Source organism: Clarias gariepinus, chromosome 1 (genome assembly GCF_024256425.1).
Source record: "Clarias gariepinus isolate MV-2021 ecotype Netherlands chromosome 1, CGAR_prim_01v2, whole genome shotgun sequence".
In the NCBI taxonomy this organism is placed as follows: domain Eukaryota; kingdom Metazoa; phylum Chordata; class Actinopteri; order Siluriformes; family Clariidae; genus Clarias; species Clarias gariepinus.
Genome location: NC_071100.1, coordinates 43,129,290 through 43,152,480, shown reverse-complemented (window position 1 = coordinate 43,152,480; position 23,191 = coordinate 43,129,290). Strand labels below are relative to the sequence as shown.

Below are 23,191 nucleotides of genomic sequence, written 5' to 3'. Positions count from 1 at the left end.
CGACTCTGCCTAGCCCCAAGATTTCATGCAACACGAATTGCAGGTACGCTCGGTTTCAAAGCTCTGATCATTGCTTCTGCCTAAAACTGCTGTCAACCTGCGCGTTGGATACCAAGCGCATGTTACAGCTTCAATCTCCTTATTCAACTACTCTCACTCTGCACGCTGGATACTGCACGCACTCTGCACATTTTAACTCCAACACCTCTGTCTGCGCCCTGTTTCTAGTTACTGAAATACATACCAAAGTATTCTTTATTTTACAAACCAAACACACACTTTTCTTAACCACTCTCCTGAAACAAATCAATTACAAGGTTTTTAGCCCCCCCCCCCAAAAAAAAATAAATAAATGAATAAATATATATATATACACACACCCTAAAAATGCTGGGTTAAAAACAACACAGCTGCTGGGTAACTATTGGACTAACTAAATGCTGGGTTAATTTAACCCAGCAAAATGGGTTATTTTTTTAACCCAGCAAAATGGGTTAAATATTCAACCCAAATGCTGGGTCATATTTAACGATAATGCTGGGTTAATTCTACCACATAAATTGGTTAAATGTTCTACCCAGATGTTGGTTCATTTTAACTGGAATGTTGAGTTAATTCTACCTCACAAATAGTTTGCAAACCATACATATATGCAATAAACAACATCCTCTTAAATGTTCATAGAAAAAACGTTTATTTTTCAAAAGCACAAGAACAGATAATCAACAATGACATCATTACTATACTATTACTCATAAGGGCAGAATGGAGTAATAACACAAATAGGCTGAGGCAGCTTCTACAGAGCAGGATCTCTTTGTGACATTAGATATCTTTTCTGCAGAACAAAACTATCCAGCCCTGGTTCCGTTTTAACATACAAACACTGTCTATGACTTTTCAAGTAAGCTTTGCTATTTCATAGCAACATTACAAAAAGTCCTATACAGGTGCACACTACTTTAAATAGTTAATGTCAAAAATATAAAATGCCTTGAAGCACACATCAACCGCCCCAAGTAGTGTGCATTGCTCCAGAGCCTGTCCCACCAGAATGACACATGCCTGAGAGCAGCGCTGGTCATTATCTCCCAACGTCAGGATGTACAGTAGGGTACGTACGGCCTTAACACTTCAGCCTGCTTGAGGTATTCCACCATGTTGGTGCCAACCTTAGAAAGAAATGAAAAAAAGTAAAAAAAATTGGTTGAATAACAAAGATTAAACTGAATAAGACTATCAATTTAATGTGTAATAGGATTTATACTAAATAGAAAAAATGACAAAGCTAGGGTATAGGTAACATGAAACAAAAACATGGAGACAGCTACTACCAAATATAAAATATGCAAAATAAGCATGGCTTATATATATATATATATATTATATATATATATATATATTTTTTTTTTTTGGCAGACTAGTTGATCTTGTGGTCTGTGTTGATTTTAAGCTAATTACCGAGGAGATGCATTGTCATATCTGGGGTCATACTGGCACATTACAATCACCCAAATATTAATACTTCCATCTAGTAGTTATCTGTACAGCTGACTGATAGTTAATTTAGCCTGAGTCACAAGCAACTTTGGTTAAAGAGGGCTACCTGGTTATCTTACATGCAGCAGTCATATTTACATACTACTTGTCAAAGGGGGAAAGGTGTAAAATGTTGTTATAATTCGGGAGAAACGCGGGTGACTTTTGACCGCGGAGTAAATTACTAGCTAGTGAAAAACGGGAGGTTATCAGGTGTGTATATTTGTGAGAGGGTCAGTGTTTTGTAACACCCCAGCATTTTATTGTCTCAGTGAGATTAATAAAGTTCTAATGTTAATGTGGTTGCTAACGCTAGCAACCTAAATAAATGCTAGCGTCATGCTAATACTACAGTTAACAGTTTCGTCACACTGCAAACATTCTACAGAGAAAGATAAAAAGCTCAGACATCTTATCTGTTTCCTTCACACACAGCTGGGGTTCTTTGGCTAACTATAGCAGCTATTGTCAGCTAAATTAACTTACCTCAGACCAGCCTGAAAGTTTAAGTGTAACCTTAACAGGGTAACAGTAATAAATGTTACATATAGTAATAATTTTTCAGTCATATGTGACTTAGGTGAGTGAACATGTGTATACAGACCTTGTATTTAATGTCATTTTCCCTTAAATGAACCGTCATCAGCGGTGTGGGAGCTGAAGAGAGACACGAAGCTCTGACTGACAGCCACTGAATCCACCGGTGAACTTTGGGGGAGGGGCCACCAAACATCAACCCAGCAGCTGGGTTACACAAAAACTACCCAACTCTCTGTAAATAACCCAAAAAATGACCCAACAGAGGCAACCCAGCGCTTGGGTAGAAAAAACAACCCAGCGTTTTTTAGAGTGCACTCAACAAAAATATAAACGCAACACCTTTGTTTCTGCTCTGATTTTTCATAAGATGGACTTAAAGATCTAAAATTCATTCCAGATACACAATATTACCATTTCTCTCAAACATTGTTCACAAAACAGTCTAAATGTGTGATAGTGGGCACTTCTGCTTTGCTGAGATAAACCATCCCACCTCACAGGTGTGCCACATCAAGATGCTGATCTGACATCATGAGTAGTGCACAGGTGTACCTTATACTGCCTACAATAAAACGCCACCCTGGAATGTGCAGTTTTGTCTCACAGCAAAATGCCACAGATGCCACAAGCATTGAGGGAGCGTGCTATTGGCATGCTGACAGCAGGAATGTCAACCAGATCTGTTGCTCGTGCATTGAATGTTCATTTCTCCACCATAAGCCGTCTCCAAAGGCGTTTCAAAGAATATAGCAGTACATCCAACCGGCCTCACAACCGCAGACCACGTGTAACCATACCAGCCCAGGACCTCCACATCCAGCAGGTTCACCTCCAAGATCGTCTGAGACCAGCCACTCAGACAGCTGCTGAAACAATTGGTTTGCATAACCAAACAATTTCTGCACAAACTGTCAGAAACCGTCTCAGGGAAGCTCAACTGCATGCTCGTCGTCCTCATCGGGGTCTTGACCTGACTCCAGCTCGTCGCCGTAACAGACTTGAGTGGGCAAATGCTCACATTCGATGGCGTCTGGCACGTTGGAGAGGTGTTCTCTTCACGGATGTATCTCGTTTTACATTGTTCAGGGCAGATGGCAGACAGCGTGTGTGGCGTTGTGTGGGTGAGCGCTTTGCTGATGTCAATGTTGTGGATCGAGTGACCCATGGTGTTGGTGGGGTTATGGTATGGGCAGGCATCTGTTATGGACGAAGAACACAGGTACATTTTATTGATGGCATTTTGAATGCACAGAGATAACGTGATGAGATCCTGAGGCCCATTGTTGTGCCATACATCCATGAACATCACCTCATGTTTCAGCAAGATAATCCACAGCCCCATGTTGCAAGGATCTGTACACAGTTCTTGGAAGCTGAAAATGTCACAGTTCTTGCATGGCCAGCATACTCACCGGACATGTCACCCGTAGAGCATGGGATGTGCTTGACCGGCGTATACGACAGCGTGTACCAGTTCCCACTAATATCCAACAACTTCGCACAGCCATTGAAGAGGAGTGGACCAACATTCCACAGGCCACAATTGACAATCTGATAAACTCTATGCAAAGAAGATGTGTTGCACTGCATGAGCCAAACCGCTGTTTACGGAAGTGTATTCCAGTGTGGGAGATGCATTGTGGGTAATGCTGTCCGGTGTGTGTGAATGCGAATGCGAGATTTTGTGTTTTTTTTTGTGTTGCTCTGGTCGATGCCTGTTCTTTCATTTTCTGCATTGTTAGGTTATAGTTCAAACTTTTGGGTGAATCCTGCACTTAAATCCAACAAAAAAAACTACTGAAGAACAAAACCCAAGCTCTATATCCTAACTTAAATCTCGCATTCGCGTACACAACGGACAGCATTACCCACAATGCATCTCCCACACTGGACTACACTTCCGTAAACAGCGGTCATGAATCAATGTCTCTCTCCCGCTACTGTTTTATCTAAAAAAAAAAAAAGCTATAAACATCACTAATGACACTCGTGTGAGCGCAAACTAACAGAGTCACTGCTGTAAAGTAAAACAAACAAGCAAATGACCCAGCAACTTACCTCTGAAAAGATTTGCAAAAGAGTTTCTTTAGCGCAGAGTGTGTGTCTCTTGCCTTCATTTCTGTGCGTGTGTGTGTGTTTCTACACACACATAGCCGGCACAGTGTCTAATTACGCTCGCGTGCGCGCGCACACACACACACACACACACACACACACACATCGTGATGAGGAAGAAAATAGATTTTTAACCTCTGTATTAAGAATTTCTTTTGCCTTACTCGCGCGTACACACGTGTGTTATAAGAAACAGTACAAGCGCTGTACGCACGCGCTTCCGAACACAAAATAAAATATGTTTCACACACACGTAGTAAACAGTACACGCGTGCACAGATGTTGATTATACCAGTAAGAGACGAGCACTAAGACCCAGTAGGGGAGACAATTCCGCAGCGCAAGAGAGAGAAAAACCGTTGGCTCAGTTGTGATCACGTGACGCTCGGCGTCAAAACAAGAAGCACATGCGTGAAACATAATACGCGGTGCGGAGCACTCGTAAACCGCGGCAGATTCTCGCCTCGGATGTGTGTATGGAGTTTGCATGTTTTCCAAAAGCTTGGTGGGTTTCCTCCAGTTTTATCTCCACAATCCAAAGACATGAAGATTAAGCTAATTGGCCTTGTTTTTGGTGTGTGTGTGTGTGTGTACTTTCAACTTATACTTAGAAATAATGTCCAGTTAAGGGTACTTTTTATTTATTGATAAATACAGTCTGAATAATGTCTTCTAAAAAATCATTCCTCTATTTCACTCTCATCTTGGCATGGACTAATTTTATTTTTTTATAAATTTATAAATTTATGATGTTTTTGTTCGCTCTTTGTTCATTGGTGACCTAAAGCACTGTTTATATAAATGAATTCAAATTCAAATTCAAATTTATTTAGTCACATACACAGTCATACACAATACGATATGCAGTGAAATGCTTATACGGTGACCTTAAAAAATAAAAGCTTTTACATAAGAAATAAATATGAATAAAGAGAAGAGAAATACAATGGAAAATAAAATATACTGTACAAATAAGGACATAATAAAAATATGGCAAAATGAGTATATCTTACAAACTAATTGACATAGATGGATTAAGTTGGCATTTATTAACTACATGAACTTGAAGGTGGGGGTGCAAGGTTTGCAAGGATGTCGGGCATATGAAAGTTTCTGCAAAAACTCACACTGCAACATCTAAAAATTTGAAGATACACACTGGTGGAACTCTTCTATGTCATGTCTTGAAGCATTAAAAACCCATTTATATCATATACAGATGATGGATAATGTAAAAGTAAACATAAATAGCTTAATGAATTGTGTGACAAGCATGGCTCTGTTCTCATCATGTGTAGTGTTTTTTGTACAGTGAAGTTGTGTTTCCTGTCACTGTGGGCTCCAGAGCGCAGTAGTATATTGCAGTGTCTGATACAGCAGCAGAGGAGATGAACAGATCCACTTTTTTATTCTCTTGGTCAAGTTTTATGGAGAATTGTGGATGAGGTGGTTGAGCCTCTATGACCTGTTTACCCTTTTCATAAATCAGCAGCAGAAACTCAGGTTTTGATCCAGGTTTTTGTTGATACCAGTGGAGAGTATATGTGCTCCAGTATATGTGCAGGACAGTGTGGTGTCGCTGCCTTCAGTTGCAAAAACATTGGTTTTGTCTGGGTTAATGTTGTCAGCAGCCTCTGCTAGAAAAAAACATAAAATTATGACATTATAAATATTAAATATTGAATTATTTAAGTAAATTATTTAAAACAATATTTAAATAATACTATTATTATTTGAATTATATCAAATACTTTTAAAAAATATTATTAATACATTCATGTGCAATGTATATGACTTACCAATAACAGAAACAGTGAATAAACCCAAAAAAAGGAATAACATTTTTTTTATCCTGAGTGTTTCCTTCAGACTGGTTCAGATCAGCTTTAGTGAATGCCAGTGTTTAGTATTTGACATTATGACATTATGACATAGTATTTGTCTTTATTTAATGTATAGCTTCACCTATAGCTCCATCTACAGACTGCATGAAAGAGCAACAGTTTCCAGCATGTCTTGCACCAACAACCACATTATGCTTAAAAACAGAAATATTATAGATCACTCTTAATTAAACAGTTGATCTATAACCATATATAACCATTCCGGTTATAGAACAAGGTGGTGATAGAAGGTGTACCATTCTATTATTCAAGAGGGACTAGGTATGAAGCTACATTATACTTTTGCAACATCACCAAGAATAATGATTGGGAAGGATGCCTCAAATGGCAGGCAAAAAGATGATCCCTTTTGCCAGAAACAAGAATAAAAGTTTGACCTCTTCTTTTTTAAGCCTCAGGTATAGTGTAAAATAGTAGGGGGATTTAGATCTGTCGGATTGTAGATTCTTACTAAAACATTTTGGTTTTCATTTATTTAAGCAAACATAGTGAATCAAAAATGGGTCATGAGGGTAATATGGAAGCTCATAAAGCAGCCAAATTTATCAATGCCAAAATTCATCTTAGACAATTAGTGAGTATTTGTGGAAGCTTTAAGATTTATTTTCATACCTGGACAGGCACCACACAGTCATTATCGTAACTTTATTAAACATCTTTATCAGAGCTGGAGAAGATTTATGTGAGAGATCTAATATTTAACAGTTCTAGCTTCAGATCAGAGGTGCTGATTGTGTATCCAGTGTGTTTTTAATTTTTTTGTCTCTATATTAATTAAATTACTAAAACAGACTTTCTGAGTCTTTCTACATTTTTGCTTAGCTTGGGGAACAGACACAGTCTCAATATAGTGAACCCTGAGTGACGACTCTATGCAGCTAGCAGACGGTTGGCCTGTCTGTCTGCTCCCTGGCCTGGGTTCTGGATTGTCACTGATTAACTAGGACTCTTCTGAGACTATGAGCTATATTAAAAGAAATGAGGGCAGCAACTTCCCGAGTGGGATGAACACCGTCCCTCCCTAACAGGCCAGCTTTGCCCTCAAAGGTCTTCAAATTGTCGATGAAGCCCCGGAGCACCACCTAGACATCCAACAGTTCAGCGACCATGACCTGCTGTAACTATGTTGCCACGTCTCATTGGGATGGGACCAGTGCATACTACTTCGTCAGACATTGCCTTCGCATAGTTTAAACACCTATGTAAAGTATGTGCTGTCCTAGAGCCCTAAGATCTCTCTCTCTCTCTCTCTCTCTCTCTCTCTCTCTCTCTCTCTCACACACACACACACACACACACACACACACACACACACACACACACACACACACACAGTTACATGTAACACACACACACAAACACAACAACAAATATTTACAGTAGGGGCCAAACTGACATCAGCCCTATATCGTGTGTGCAAGTTGTGCGGTGCCCCCGGGGTGGCAATGGTTCAGGGTGCTTGGGCCCGCTTATCGTTGCTTGCAACTATATTTGACCTTGTGTTGCAGACTCAGGCCAAAGATGATGTCGTCACCATGCAAAAGTATTTATCTGTGACAACATCTGGTGCTGGGCAGCCTTTGCTTGTTGATGGTTACCTGACTGTGCCCATGCTTGGGTTTGCTTTTAATACTTCTCTTCCAACGTAGATATAGCTTATTTCCTTTATTTACATCACCATATACTAACTTAATCTAAATAAGTCCAACCAATCAAGACCAGACACATTACTGTATTTTTATTGCACACACCACTTAGTGATTTAAGTGATTTTTTTCAAAGTAGATTTTCATGCAGCATTCATGCAGCTATTATCCGTTGTGTGAGTTATATAGAGATTTGATGTTAAACTGGATCACATCAATTTACACTATAAACTTTTTACAGTAATTTGAACTCTTCTGACAGTTATAGATTGTCAATGTATTTTTTTTCCAAACAAGTTGTAAAATACTGTGCCTCTTTTCAAAAATATATGAGGAGCCCTAATTTGTATTTGCAAATCAACAGAAATTGGAATGAAATTTAGGGAGAAATTATACAAATTGGAATGAAATTTAGGGGAAAATTATACAAATTGGAATGAATTTATTTTAAAACACAATCCACACAAAACACAAGGTTTCTTTACATTTGTTCATTTTTTTGTTGGTAAAGGTTAACTACATATGTCAAAGTGTTTAGGTGTTAATACAGTCTCTTATTGATTCTGTATCTGTTTTTGATTGAGTGGCATTTGGATTCTTTTGATTAGAAAATACTAACTTTGCACATTCATGCAATGAAAACAGTGGTGCCATGTTCAGATATTGTCAATTTCTTTGAAATTCACTTTTCTCTAGTCCACACACGCACGCACACACACACACACACACACACACACACACACACACACACACACACACACACACACACACACACATAATGGGCAATTCTTTTTTATATTCATAGGAATGCTAATTACTCTAATCTGCATGTCTTTGGACTGTGGGAGAAAACCGGAGTACCCAGAAGAAACCCACCAAGCATGGAGACAACATACAAACCACACATACAGACCCAAGGCAGGAATTTGACCGTTAACCCTGAAAAAAATATTTAAATTTAATTCGTGTGCTGTTATATTTTGTAGACAAGGCAAAATTTGGAAAAAAAATAAAGCAAATTAATAAAAAGAAAAACATTAACAATCATATGTCGCTTACTGAACTATTATTATTATTATTATTATTATTATTATTATTATTAGTAGTAGTAGTAGTAGTAGTAGTAGTCTGCCTGACAAAAGTACTAGGACCACATGCAGCTACAGTAGAAGTAAGTTTTCTAATCACACAGTTAATTTGAATGGCCTTTCTGTTTCATCGTGTAAAAGACTGTGGTGTGATTATAGATTTCATAATCTTTCATTAGAAGCTTATGTAGATAATATTAGCAGAATAGCATTCCTTCATCTCTGATTGTCAAGATTAAAAAAAAATTATCACTAAACGATGCAGAAAAAAATTATGTATGCATTTATTACCCCTAGATTGAATTATTGTAATCCTTTACTGTCTGGATGTTTAACTAGGTGCATAAACAACCTCCAGTTGTTCCATAATGCAGCAGCGAGAAGATATGAGCACATCACCCCTATCTTATCCACACTGCTTTGGCTCCGAGTGAAATTTTGTAAAGATTTTAAAATACTACTTATGATGTATAAAGCATTAAATGGTCTTGCACCGTAGTGCCTGAATGAACTGCTAGGGCCTTATGATCTGCCATGCCTACTTTGGTAAAAGGATCCAGGCTGCTTGTCAGTACCGCGTATTATGAAAACTACAGCAGAGAGCAGATTTTGTTTCTTACAAAGCCCCACAGTTATAATATAGCCTTTAAATTAATATTCTAGATACATCCTCAGTGTTTAAATATAGGCAAAAAAAACTATTTATTTAGGCAAGCATTTTTGTAAATAGGTCTGCCTTAGGTAAAGGAGCAGATGGGGAATCATGGACGTAGACTATTATGGTAAACTCAATGTTTAGACTCTGTTTTCCCACTCTCACTGATCACTCAGGTTTGTTGACAGTGAAGTAATTGGCTGCTTTATTTATGAAAAGATATATTTTAGTCAGCCTGGTCTTGTCTAGATCACCATCTGGCAGGCCTTCATTTACATATAAGAAAAAAAGATTTTGTCTGTACATTGGTCAGAAATTGCTCTTTCAATTATATTTTTACGTTTCATACATTGGAGGACCCAAAACCAGTTTCAGCAAATTTTATGTCTGTATGTCTGGCCAGCCAGATCATGCCTAATCCATGGTCCATGTCTTAGGACTATTTGAGAAAACCCACCTAGCACTGGGAGAACATGCAAACTCTATGCACACATTCCTGAACTGAGAATCAAACCCTTGACCCTGGAGGTTCAAGGCAACTGTGCTAACCACTATGCCACTATGCCACCTGCACCAGTAGATTTTGAAATACAAACAGCACTGAAGTGGTATAATTGAATTTTAATGCGCTGAAGTTGTTTTAAGACAAAAAAAATCTACTTTTTCAATTTCTTATCTGTGATTCACTGTCCAATTAACAAAATGGGAGAGTATTTGGCTAAGGAAAAAAGACTACTTAGTGTAAACAAAGTGTAAAAAAACAAATTTTATATCCTTTATTTCCCATTGACTATAATTAGATGAAAGAACAGTAGTTGGAAAATCTTGCCTTGAACTTTAAATTTTGTACAATTTCCTAATATTTAGCCACCAATCCAGTGGAAACCAATACTATATAATGTGCTCACACTAAACTAAATTTTGTGACACTAGAGTTTTATAAAAAAATTAAGAGTAAATTTTTTGTTTAAAGCAGACATGTACGAGGCTTCAACCTGAAACAATATCACTGATTATAAACCATACACTATTGTAATTATATCAAACTATTATATCAAGCTGAAATGTGACAGTAAACCATGTGACCGTTTAACTGTCAAGAACACACAAGTGTTACAACATTATTACATGAGGAGAATTAACAGCATAAACCCTAACAATGAAACAAGTCAATAAGTAATAGTTCATATAAGTTCGAGTTTGTTTAAACAGTAAACATTATCAATACTTACTGTAGGTAAGAAGATACTCAAGGTCTGGAAACTAATATAGAAAACTTTTACAATTAAAATGGTAAATAGCTCCCCCTCCTGGAAAGAAAAAAAGTAACTTTTTGTACAGTCTGTTTGTGCTTTGTGTCACTGTGGGCTCCATGGCGCAGTAGTAGAGTGCAGAGTCTGATACTGCAGTAGGAAAGATCTCCAGATCTAGTTTATTTGCCGTTTTACGAAGTTTGATGGATAGTCGTGGGTCAAGTTCTTTAGCTTTATTGATATCACTGGAAGATACAACAATTAGCAGCAGAAACTCTGGTCCTGACTGAGGCTTTTGTCTATACCAGTGGAGATATCTAGCTGATGCATCATATGTGCAGGTCAGTGTGGTGTTGCTGCCTTCATTTGAAGATATGATGGTTTGTTCTGGTGTAATGCTGCTGTCCACAGCGCCTGCTGTAAAGACATTGCAAGATAACATGAACATTTTTTTAATTATTTTTATTACTTAAAGATTTTTTTTCACCAATGTTTAGGTATCAGAACAGAACTCATTATTTGTGAAATAAATAAAGGACTTACCAATGTTTTTAAAAGCAATTAAAACAAAGAAGAGTAGCATGACTTCTCTGATGTTTCTCATGCAGTGGGTAAAAATGGCAGCATCTTTGTCAAACTGTTTAAACTGTATCTCACCACATCTAGCTCCTCCTCCTTTAGCTGCAGTCCTGTCAATTCTGTCATCAATCTCTGTAAAATTATGTAGATTTGGGTATCATGTAATTTTAGATAACAAAGCTGCCGTAGCAATCCATTATTTAAATAAAAATATATTATAATCTATATATATATTTATTTATATACATACTAAATTTTCATAGTACTATTTTGTATGGGTGTTAATTCTGATAATGGCAATCTTTCTGAAAAGATTACATAATTCACAGTTCATAAACCTACTATAACTATAATGTTACTATTATTTTTTTCTGTGGTGTCATTCTATTTCCCAATGTGTTGTTAATAATGCTTTTTTAAACAAACTATTACATGACTAAACATAAAGAATAAATGATAATTGACCACAATTTTATTTTTATCTCAAGCTATATCAGGCCTCAAACACTTCATGTACCATACAACATGGACAACATACTGGAATTTTTATGTGCTGCCATACTTTACTGAAAGATTAAAAGGTTTGTAGTAACAGAGCACATTTTACTTCAACATTATTCTGAATTGCATTCAACCCGAAACCAATATGTTCATCCAACAACTTTATATGAATTTAAGAAGTTTGTATGAATATACTAAATATCAGCAAGTCTCTCATAAATATTGCATGATGTCTACAGAAATGTAGAAATACTAAAGTGAATTTAAGAGACAATCATGTATCACGCCATATACACTACAGGAGTTAATGGCTTAATCCAGCTGATTTGAGCACTTTCTAAGCAGCTCTGGATAAGAGTATCTGTCAAATGCCTAAATGTAAATCTAAATATATAGAGAGTGCTCCTATTTGACATTGTCAACATTTCAGATGATGTGTGTGTCACTGTTTAAGATGTTGTTGTGGTGCAACTGCCTTCTTCTAAACTGATATATAATTAAAAAACGGAAATTAGAATTAGAAAAGATTTCTCTAAAATTTAGAAAAAAATGTATGCCTGATGGACAACCATGAGGTCTATTTGAAACAAAATAAATCTATAGGGTATTTCTCCTGTCATGTGGGTGGTGTATGGGGAAGCTTTTTTTGTTGCACAAGCTAAAGTTTTATTTTATGTAACACATCTTAGTTACACGCTTGGCTCAGAAAAATAGTTTTATTTAGCAAATTTCATTCATATTTCATTCTTTCACACTAAGCCACAGAGAAACAGAGATTAACCAAGAAATCATGTGAAATGCCTTTACGTTGCAGCAGTGATTATAACTTTATAAGTTTCATTCATACACTTTTTAATTGTTAAATTATTTCCTCTTAATTATTCTTGCCTTTTTGCAGCTGCATTAAAAATGTTGTTTGTGTCTGTGGTTATCTGATAACAGCTTGTTAAAATTATAATCTTTGAACCTCTGTGTCTTCAAAAGCTTCAAATATGTGTATAGGTTTTATGTTTTTGTACAGCTTTTCATTGAGTCTGTATTACTGTGCCTCTACTCTAAGAGCGCAGTGATAGAGAGCAGAATCTGAGAGTTTTAGTCCTCTGATAGTGAGTTCAGTAGAGTCTCTGCTTGTTTTTGTCTCTAATCGAGTGTCAGTAGGAGTGCTCCCAGAGCTTAATGATCTTGCGCCTTTATACAGTAAAAACTGTGGTGCGCTGTTGGGAGATTGTTTGTACCAGTAAAGCCTAATGTCATTGCTCGTTGACTCATAAGAACATTTCAATGTAACAGGGTCTGTTTCTTTGGTGACAATGTTGTCAACGCCATTTGTTGGTCCAATTTTATCTGCAAAACTGCCTGCTGTAAAGAAAAACATAAAAAGAAAGAACAAAGAAAAAAAAAGCCTTTTTTAAACAAATCATTGATGGTGTTTTAAAGAATACACATTAATTTAATAATTAACTAATTAATTAGCAATAATATATAAATCAACTCATGAAAAAGAATTACCTGTTGTAACAGTGAGAATCAGTTGTATGTATCTGACTATGTACAGGATGTTGTATGGTTGAGCCATTTCTTAGGACAGTGCTGTATGATCTGAACACATGAGGGAACATATCTTTAGAAGGCCACACCCAAGAAGCGTTGACGTTTGGATATACAGTGCATCCGAAATGAAAGTATTACATACATGAAAGTATTTACAGCACATTACTTTTTCGACATTTTGTTATTCAATTGAATTTTATTTGTATAGCGCTTTTAGCAATTTTCATTGCCGCAAAGCAGCTTTACACAATTAAAAGAATTATTTAAGTTTGTATGAAATGTGAATTTGTATAAATCAAATTGGTCAGTTTGTCCCTGGTGAGCAAGCCGAGGGCGACAGTGGCAAGGAAAAACTCCCTGAGATGGTAATAGGAAGAAACCTTGAGAGGAACCAGACTCAACAGGGAACCCATCCTCATTTGGGTTGAAACAGAAAGCAGTAAATGATCTGCATTTATACAGTGTGTAGGGTGGGAGGCAGTTTAGCTATAATAGTTGATGTTAATTGATGTTAATATGGAGTCCAGGTAGGTATTGAAGACCCAGGTAGACTTGTAAGAAGTTCCAGTCCTGATCTATCGAACTGTCAAGTCCCCAGAGAAACAGTTGCCAACACCAGTCAAGGCCAGAACCATTTTCTAGGTAGAGAGAATCATCCCCAGACACCAGACGCATCCCAGAGAGACAGACGCGGCATCCATGTGACGAGATCTTCAGCCAGAAGTGGGGCACCAGGATGGGTCAGACAGGTCCGGAGGGCAGACAGAGTCTGGATCACTGGCAGCTCGGGAACGACATGTGTAGCTTGACAGAGAAAGACGTAAGAGTGAAAGGGGGAGACAGGAGGAAAGAGGAAAGAGAAAGAGGGGGGGAGAGAAGAAGAGGAGAGATGGCAGTTAGGTATGGTCACAGTCACACAATGTACAGTATAATGTGAATGTATATTACCTGTAGAGTGCAAGCAGAGACTCCGGCAGGACTAACTATGACAGCATAACTAAAAGGGAAAGCCAGAAGAAAACACAAACATGAGGGCTTCCTGACATGTAACAATTACCTCACCGTCAGCAAACCTGAGTCAATAAGAGTGAGGAAGACAGCATCCAAACATACCAGTTCACCATAATACTCTACGTCCATGAGTCCCCCAGATCTGCTCCTTTACCTATGGCAAATCTATTTATAAAAATGGTTGGCTAAATAAATAGGTGTTTAGCCTGGACTTAAACACTGAGACTGTGTCTGAGTCCCATACACTATTTGGAAGACTATTCCATAATTTTGGTGCTTTGTAAGAAAAAGCTTGGCCCCAGCTGTATTTTTCATAATACGCGGTACTGACAAGCAGCCTGCATCCTTTGATCGAAGTAGGCGTGGCGGATCGTAAGACACTAGCAGTTTGCTCAAGTACTGCGGCGCGAGACTATTTAATGCTTTATATGTCAAGAGTAGTATTTTAAAATCAATGCAAAATTTCACAGGGAGCCAATGCAGTGAAGATAAGATAGGGGTGATGTGCTCATACAGTATCTTCTGGTTCTAATAAGGACTCTCGCTGCTGCATTCTGGACTAGCTGAAGCTTATTTATGCATCTAGCTGAACAACCAGACAGTAAGGCATTACAATAGTCCAACCTAGAGGTGATAAAAGCATGAACTAGTTTTTCTGCATCGTTTAGCGACAATAAATTTCTTATCCTGGCAATATTTCTAAGGTGAAAGAATGCTATCCTGGTAATATTATCTACATGAGCTTCAAATGAAAGGCTGGAATCAATAATCACACCAAGGTCTTTCACTGTTGCATTTGATAGAACAGAAAGGCCACCTAAAGTTACGGTGTGATCTAAAATTTTACTCCTAGCTGTATGCGGTCCTATGACTACAACTTCTGTCTTATCCGGATTAAGCAGAAGGAAGTTAATTAGCATCCAATTTCTTATGTCCTGCACACATTGCTCAATTTTAGTAAGCAGTTTTTTCTCATCAGGTTTTGCTGAGACATATAACTGTGTATCGTCAGCATAACAATGAAAACTAATACCATGCTTACGGATTATGTTGCCCAGTGTCATGATTGGGGTGTTGTGGCAGGTGTTGAACGCCGTGGGCGGAAGGAGCAGGCATAAAGGCAGAGGGGTGATATAACCAAAAAAAGAGTCTTTTAATAAAGGTTAAACACAAAGTATTAATAAAGACACAAACAAAGAAACAAAAACTCAAACAATACTTAACTCTGTGCTAAAAGGGGCTCTCTGGCAAGACACAGGCAGAGGGAGACACATAACACGTCCTGTGGCGAGACACAGGCAGAGGGAGACACATAACACGTCCTGTGGCGAGACACAGGCAGAGGGAGACACATAACACGTCCTGTGGCGAGACACAGGCAGGGGGACAAACACATAACAGGACACAAACGATGCGTGGAGCTGAAACTGGACACTAGAGAGAAGGGAGACACTAGAGAGAAGGGAGACACTAGAGAGAAGGGAGACACTAGAGACTAGAGACGAGAGACCAAGAGAGGGACGGGACGAGGGCTAAAGACATGGCAATCAGCTAGGCATGGCTTTTAGCTAAACATGGTTAAGCAGTGCTTAACCATGGCAGTTAGCTACACATACACCTAGTTAAGCATGTCTTTAGCCCCAACATGCACTAAGCTACACTTATCTAATAACTTAACACACACTAGGGAATGGGGCACAGAAACACAGACAAGGGACACCATCAAAGGCTAGGCTGGGGACACCATCAAAGGCTAGGCTGAGGACACCATCAAAGGCTAGGCTGAGGACACCATCAAAGGCTAGGCTGAGGACACCATCAAAGGCTAGGCTGAGGACACCATCAAAGGCTAGGCACACTGGGCAACTAGGGAGGTAGGAAACACAGGACCGCTAGAGACATAGAGGGGCTATGGCTAGAAGCATGCTAGTTACTGTAACTCAACATAGATTTTAGCTAAACATGCTCCTAGCCACATACACACCTACCTACTTACCTGCTCTAGCTAAACACAAGAACAACAGGAGGACAGGACTGAATCAGCTCCACTAACACAGACACACACAAGAAACACAGAAACATTGCCAATAAGAGGGCCCAAGTCAACACAACTAAAATCAAAGTACAAACTAAACAAATAACACAGAACAGAACAAAATGCCCACACAAATGACAGTGGTGTTACCAAAAATGCTCGACCCAGTTTCCCAGTCTAAACAGCTATTTATAGATTGATTGATGGCTACCTCGGTTCAGGTGTGCACCCGCATCACCTACATTTACATTTACATTTAAGCATTTGGCAGACGCTCTTATCCAGAGCGACTTACATTTTTATCTCATTATACATCTGAGCAGTTGAGGGTTAAGGGCCTTGCTCAAGGGCCCAACAGTGGCAACTTGGTGGTTGTGGGGTTTGAACCGGGGATCTTCCAAACCGTAGTCCAATGCCTTAACCACTGAGCTATCACCTGACCGAGGTGCCTGCTGGGAAACTGAGTCGGCCAACAAAACTACAAAATAAAAACAGTGGCCTCTAGTGGCGGACCCTTACACCCAGAGGAAGCATGTAAAGGGAAAAAAGCAGTGGACCTAAAACTGAACCCTGCGGAATGCCAAACTCCACTAGAGAACATACAGAATAATCACCATTTAAGTCTACATACTGATAACGATGGGTCAGATAGGATCTTAGCCAGAAGAGGGCTGTACCCTTAATTCCTACTACATTTTCTAATCTGTGAAGAAGAATAGTGTGATCAATGGTGTCAAAAGCTGCACTGAGGTCGAGTAATACAAGCATAGTTACACAACCCTGATCAGAGGCCAATAGGATGTCATTTACTACTTTAATGAGTGCTGTCTTTGTTTAAGAAAATGTGTCGGTACAGGATCTAATATACAGGTGGATGAATTTGCAGAAGAGACGGGTGAAATTAGTTCATCCTCTTCAAGGGGAGTAAAGTATTCTAGGTTCTGATCTGACATGGCTAGATTAACATCTGCATCAATTACACTGTTCGGTTTCAAAACCTCAATTTTATGCCTAATATTTACAATTTTATTATTAAAAGTCCTCACTGTTGCATGATGTTGTTGTGGAGATTTCTGCAGTGGTCTTATTTCTGGTTAATTTGGCTACAGCATTAAATAAAAATCTAGGATTATTTTTGTTATTTTCTATAAGAGTGGAGAGATATGTTGATCTAGCTACACTAAGAGCTTTTCTATAGTTCAGAATGCTCTCCTTCCATGCTATTTAAAATACTAACAATTTAGTTTGACGTCATTTACGTTCTAATTTCCGAGCAGTCTGTTTTAAAGTGCGTGTGTGATCGTTATATCAGGAAGCAAGTTTCTTATCTCTAATAATTTTTCTTTTAACTGGAGCTACATTATCTAAGGTATAGCGAAATGTCGACTCTAAATATTCAGTCGCCTGATCAAGTTCTGTGGGGTCAGACGGTGATCTAATCGAAGTTGGGAACTCTGGGAGATTACTGATAAAACTCTGTTTGGTAGTTGATGTGAAGGTACGTTTCATACGGTAGCGCGGCGCTGTGCGTACATTATTACTGTGACACACTTGAATTGAGTCAAGATAGTGATCTGAGATAACTTCAGATAGTGGAATTGTGAATAAATTTCTTATACCGAATAATATTATTAAATCTAAAGTGTGACCTGCTTTATGAGTGGGTCCTACTACACACTGATTTACTCCTACTGAGTCCAGTATGGACATAAATGCTGTTCTCAGAGGGTCTTCTGGATTTTCAAAATGAATATTAAAATCTTCAGCAATTAACATTTTGTCTACAGAAACGACTAGGTTTGAGAGGAAATCTGCAAATTCACTAAGAAATTCAGAGTATGGCCCTGGAGGTCTGTAAATGACAATTAGTGGAATCGACTGAGCTGACTTAATATAGTTAAATACACTTATGTTACTAAAAGAATTTCAAATGAATTGAATTTGTGTCCGTGTTTTTGTACAATAGTCAAATTATCATTGTGAATAACTGCGACGCCTCCTCCTCTACCAGTTTACCGAGGCTGGTGTATGTAGCTGTATCCAGGAGGACTAGCTTCATTTAGAGCTACATACTCGTCCTGTTTAATCCAGGTTTCTGTTAAACAAAGTATATCAAACTCCTGATCCGTGATAGTTTCATTAACTATAACTGCTTTAGATGCGAGAGATCTAATATTTAACAGTCCTAGCTTCAGATCAGAGGTGCCGGCTGTGCATTCAGTGTGATCTGAGTTTGTGGTCTTTATGTTAATTAAATTTACTAAAAACAGAATTTCTGAGTCTTTCTAAATTTGTTTTTAGCTCGGGGAACAGACACAGTCTCAATATGATGAACCCTGAGTGACGACGCTATGCAACTAGCAGACGGTTGGTTTAGCCTGTCTGTCTGCTCCCTGGCCTGGGTTCTGGATTGTCACCGATTAACTAGGTCTCTTCTGAAACTATAAGCTATACTGCAAGAAATGAAAGCAGCACCTTCCCGAGTGGGATGGACACTGTCCCGCCCTAACAGGCCAGTTTTGCCCTCAAAGATTTTCCAATTATCAATGAAGCCCACGTTGTTTTCAGAGCACCACCTGGACATCCAGCGGTTCAGCGACCATAACCTGCTGTAAGTTATGTCGCCACGTCTCATTGGGATGGGACCAGAGCATACTACTTCATCGGACATCGCCTTCGCTAATTTAAACACCTCTATAAAGTTATTCTTACTAACCTCTGACTGACGAAGGCGTATACCATTAGCTCCAGCATGTACCACTATCTTGGAAAACCTGTGCTGTCCTAGAGCCCTAAGATTACCTGCTATGTCCGGTGCTCTGGCTCCCGGGATACACCTAACCACTGCCGCTGGCGCCCCTAAAGGGCTGGCTAATTTCACATGTCTCATTATAGAGTCTCCTATAACCAGAGCTCTTTCAGGTTTCTCAGTGGGTGCAATACTGAGGAGAGCAAACCTGTTGGACACGTGAAGCGCAGAAGAGATGTGCTCCGGTGGGCTAGCCTTAGCGTTAGCTTTGGCTGAACGAGTATGCCGCCGAGTCGTCACCCACTCGCCCCGCTGTGAGGGCTCTAATGCCGGAGTCGGGGGCTCGTTATCTCCGCCCGCAGCACCCAGACTATCCGCTACAGGAATAACGCTGCTCTCACACTCTCTAACCCTCTCTAAAGTCTGGATGCGCTCCTCTAATGCTGATACCTTCTCCGTCAGAGTGCTCACTAACACACACCTATCACAAATAAAATTACCACTAACGACGGAGGAAGAATGTCTAAACATCCTGCACTCTACACACTGAATGAGCTGAATATTAGACATGATATCGTACCTGAGTCGGAGTTGTAGTTATTTGGTGATGGATTCCGCTTGTTGTTTTTAGACGAAGAAACTCGCGCGTTCTCTAAAAAGCGCAGAAAAAGGCTATTCTAAAATGGCTAAAATGGATTAAATTCATTTTACTCAGAATTTTACACACAGCACCCCATAATGACAACATGAAAAAAGTATGCAAATTTATTAAAACAAAAAAAATGGAGAATGCACATGTACATAAGTATTCACAGCCTTTGCAAAATTAAGCTTAGACGCATCCTATTTCACCTGATCGTCCTTGAGATGTTTCTGCAGCTTATTTGGAGTCCACTTGTGGTAAATTCAGTTGATTGGGCATGATTTGGAAAAGCACACACCTGTCTATATAAGGTCACACAGTTGACAGTTCATTTCAGAGCTCAAACCAAGCATGAAGTCAAAAGAATTGTCTGTAGACCTCCGACACACTATTGTCTTGAGGCACAAATCTGGGAAAGGTTACAGGAAAATTTTTCCTGCTTTAAAGGTTTCAATGAGCACAGTGGCCTCCATCATCCGTAAGTAAAAGAAGTTCGAAACCACCAGGACTCTTCCTAGAGCTGGCCGGCCATCTAAACTGAGCGATCGGGGGAGAAGGACCTTAGTCAGGGAAGTGACCAAGAACCCGATGGTCACTCTGTCAGAGCTCCAGAGGTCCTCTGTAAAAAGAGGACAATCTTCCAGAAGGACAACCATCTCTGCAGCAATCTACCAGTCAGGCCTATATGGTAGAGTGGATAGACGGAAGCCACTCCTTAGTAAAAGGCACATGGCAGCCCGTCTGGAGGTTGCCAAAAGGCACCTGAAGGACTCTCAGACCATGAGAAACAAAATTATTAGGTCTGATGAGACTCTCCGGACACTCTACCATATAAGGCCTGATTCTAAAATCTCTTGATAATATTAATACCAGTAACTACAGTGAGAATCAGTAGTGTGTATCTCACTATGTACAGGACGTTGTATGGTTGAGCCATTTCTGTACACAGCACAGTGAGGATTCTGTATAATAGTGCTGTACAGTATGTCTTCCACATAAGAGGAAAAAAGTTATAGAAGGCCACACTTAGGAAGCTTAAGCAGTCTAGCGTAAATTTCTTGTAATATCTGATCCAGGATCAGGCACATTGAGCCAAGTCCCAAATACAACACAGAACTATTCATTGTTTTTCAGAATTATAGCATTGTTTTCCTAATGAAGTACTTTTAATATGTTAAATCTTCTAATACAAAATTAGCACATGCTGGAAAAGGAGTTGGGTTTTAGTATACAGTTTCTTGTGATGTAATATAATAGTAATGATTATATACTGTAGTTGGAGATTAGATAAACAATGCTTAGTCTTTCTCTAAATCTCCAACTGTTTTAGCCATCAGAGGGAGATTTTCCTTGCCACCATCACCCTTGGCTTGCTCATCAAAGACAATCTGATTATTTTGATTCATACACATTTTATACACATTTACATAATTTTCTTTTGATCCTGTAAAGCTGCTTTGCGATCATGACCATTGTAAAAAGTGCTATACAAATGAAATAAAATTTAATTGAACTGTCCAATTTCAGTATATCTGTTCATTGTTGTATGCATTTTAAGGTACTTTTCTGATCACCATGGTTATTTGAGTTACCCTAGTCTTCCTCACAGCTTTAACCAGTCTAGCACATCTCCTGTGTGCATCTGGACACCTTAAAGACAAGAATTTCCAAATGCTAAATGTTTTTATTCCAGCAGCAATGTCTTTATATAGAGTTCATGTGCAATAATAAATGAGGTATTTAAAAAATGGTGGCACGGTGGTGTAGTGGTTAGCACTGTCACCTTCAGGATCTGGGTTCAATTTCCGTGCAGAATTGATTCTCCTGGTGCTTGGTGGGTTTCTTCTGGGTACTCCAGATTCCTCCTACAGTCCAAAGACCTGCAGATTAGGCTAATTGGTGTTCCTAAATTGCCCATAGTGTGCGAATGAGTGTGTGTGTGAGTGTGTATGTGTGTGTGCCCTGCAATGGATTGGCCCTCTGTCCAGGGTGTACCCCGCCTCGTGCCCTAAGCCTCCTAGGATAGGCTCCAGGCCCCTCCGCGACCTTGAATACAGGATAAAGCGGTATAGACGATGAGTGGGTGAGTGAGAGAGTATTTAAGAAATGAACAAAACAATCTAAAATCCAATGAGCTGATCAATTATTTAATGATTAATTGTTATTTGTAGTCATTTGAATTTTGCAATAAATTAGCAACAATCTTGAATGAGTATTGTAATGTAACTCACTGCCTTCTAAAGATAATTTAGAGGTCCATAATACTTCTCAATAATTTCTTAAATACCACATGGATATAAAAAAAGACCTCCAAGAAAGAAAATAAAAGGAAGTAAATAAAGCTGCATGAAAAAGTTCATCAGCTTACACTGTTCTGCTAGATAAAAAACAAACCTATGTAAGCGTAGAAGAGTGTTGCTACTACTACTGCTACCAGTAATGGTAATACTACTACAAGTCCTAGTCTTCTTCTTTGTCTTTCGGCTGTTCCCTTTCAGGGGTCGCCACAGCGAATCATCTGCCCCCATCTAACCCTATCCTCTGCATCCTCTTCTCTCACACCAACTAACTTCATGTCCTCTCTCACTGCATCCATAAATCTCCTCTTTGGTCTTCCTCTAGACCTCCTGCCTGGCAGTTCCAACCTCAGCATCCTTCTACCGATATATTCACAATCTCTCCTCTGAACATGTCCAAACCACCTCAATCTGGCCTCTCTGACTTTATCTCCAAAACATCTAACGTGGGTTGTCCCTCTGATAAACTCATTCTTAATCCTATCCATCCTTGTCACTCCCAAGGAGAACCTCAACATCTTCAGCTCTGCTACCTCCAACTCTGCCTCCTGTCTTTTCTTCAGCGCCACTGTCTCTAAGCCGTAGAGCATCGCTGGTCTCACCACTGTCCTGTACACCTTTCCTTTCATTCTCGCTGATACTCTTTTATCGCACAACACACCTGACACTTTTCTCCACCCATTTCAACCTGCCTGTACCCGCCTCTTCACCTCCTTTCCACACTCTCCGTTGCTCTGGACCGTTGACCCCAAGTACTTAAAATCCTGCACCTTCTTTACCTCTGCTCCCTGTAGCCTCACCAATCCTCCTGGGTCCCTCTCATTTACACACATGTATTCCGTCTTGCTGCGGCTAACCTTCATTCCTCTGCTTTCCAGAGCATACCTCCACCTCTCCAAATTTTCCTCCACCTGTTCACTGCTCTCGCTACAGAGCACAATGTCATCTGCAAACATCATAGTCCATGGGGACTCCTGTCTTACCTCATCTGTCATCCTGTCCATCACCAGAGCAAACAAAAAGGGGCTTAGAGCCGATCCTTGATGCAGACCCACCTCCACCTTAAACTCTTCTGTCACACCTAC

General features: G+C 39.2%; 1 gene segment (V, D, J or C); it reads right to left on the bottom strand.

Annotated features, from left to right (window-relative positions):
• Positions 1–10,576: 10,576 nt before the first annotated feature.
• LOC128521417 (T cell receptor alpha variable 5-like) lies at positions 10,577–11,334 on the bottom strand. The segment is given in 3 exon segments: positions 10,577–10,580; positions 10,827–11,157; positions 11,284–11,334. Coding segments are annotated over 3 exon segments (375 nt in total).
• Positions 11,335–23,191: the final 11,857 nt, after the last annotated feature.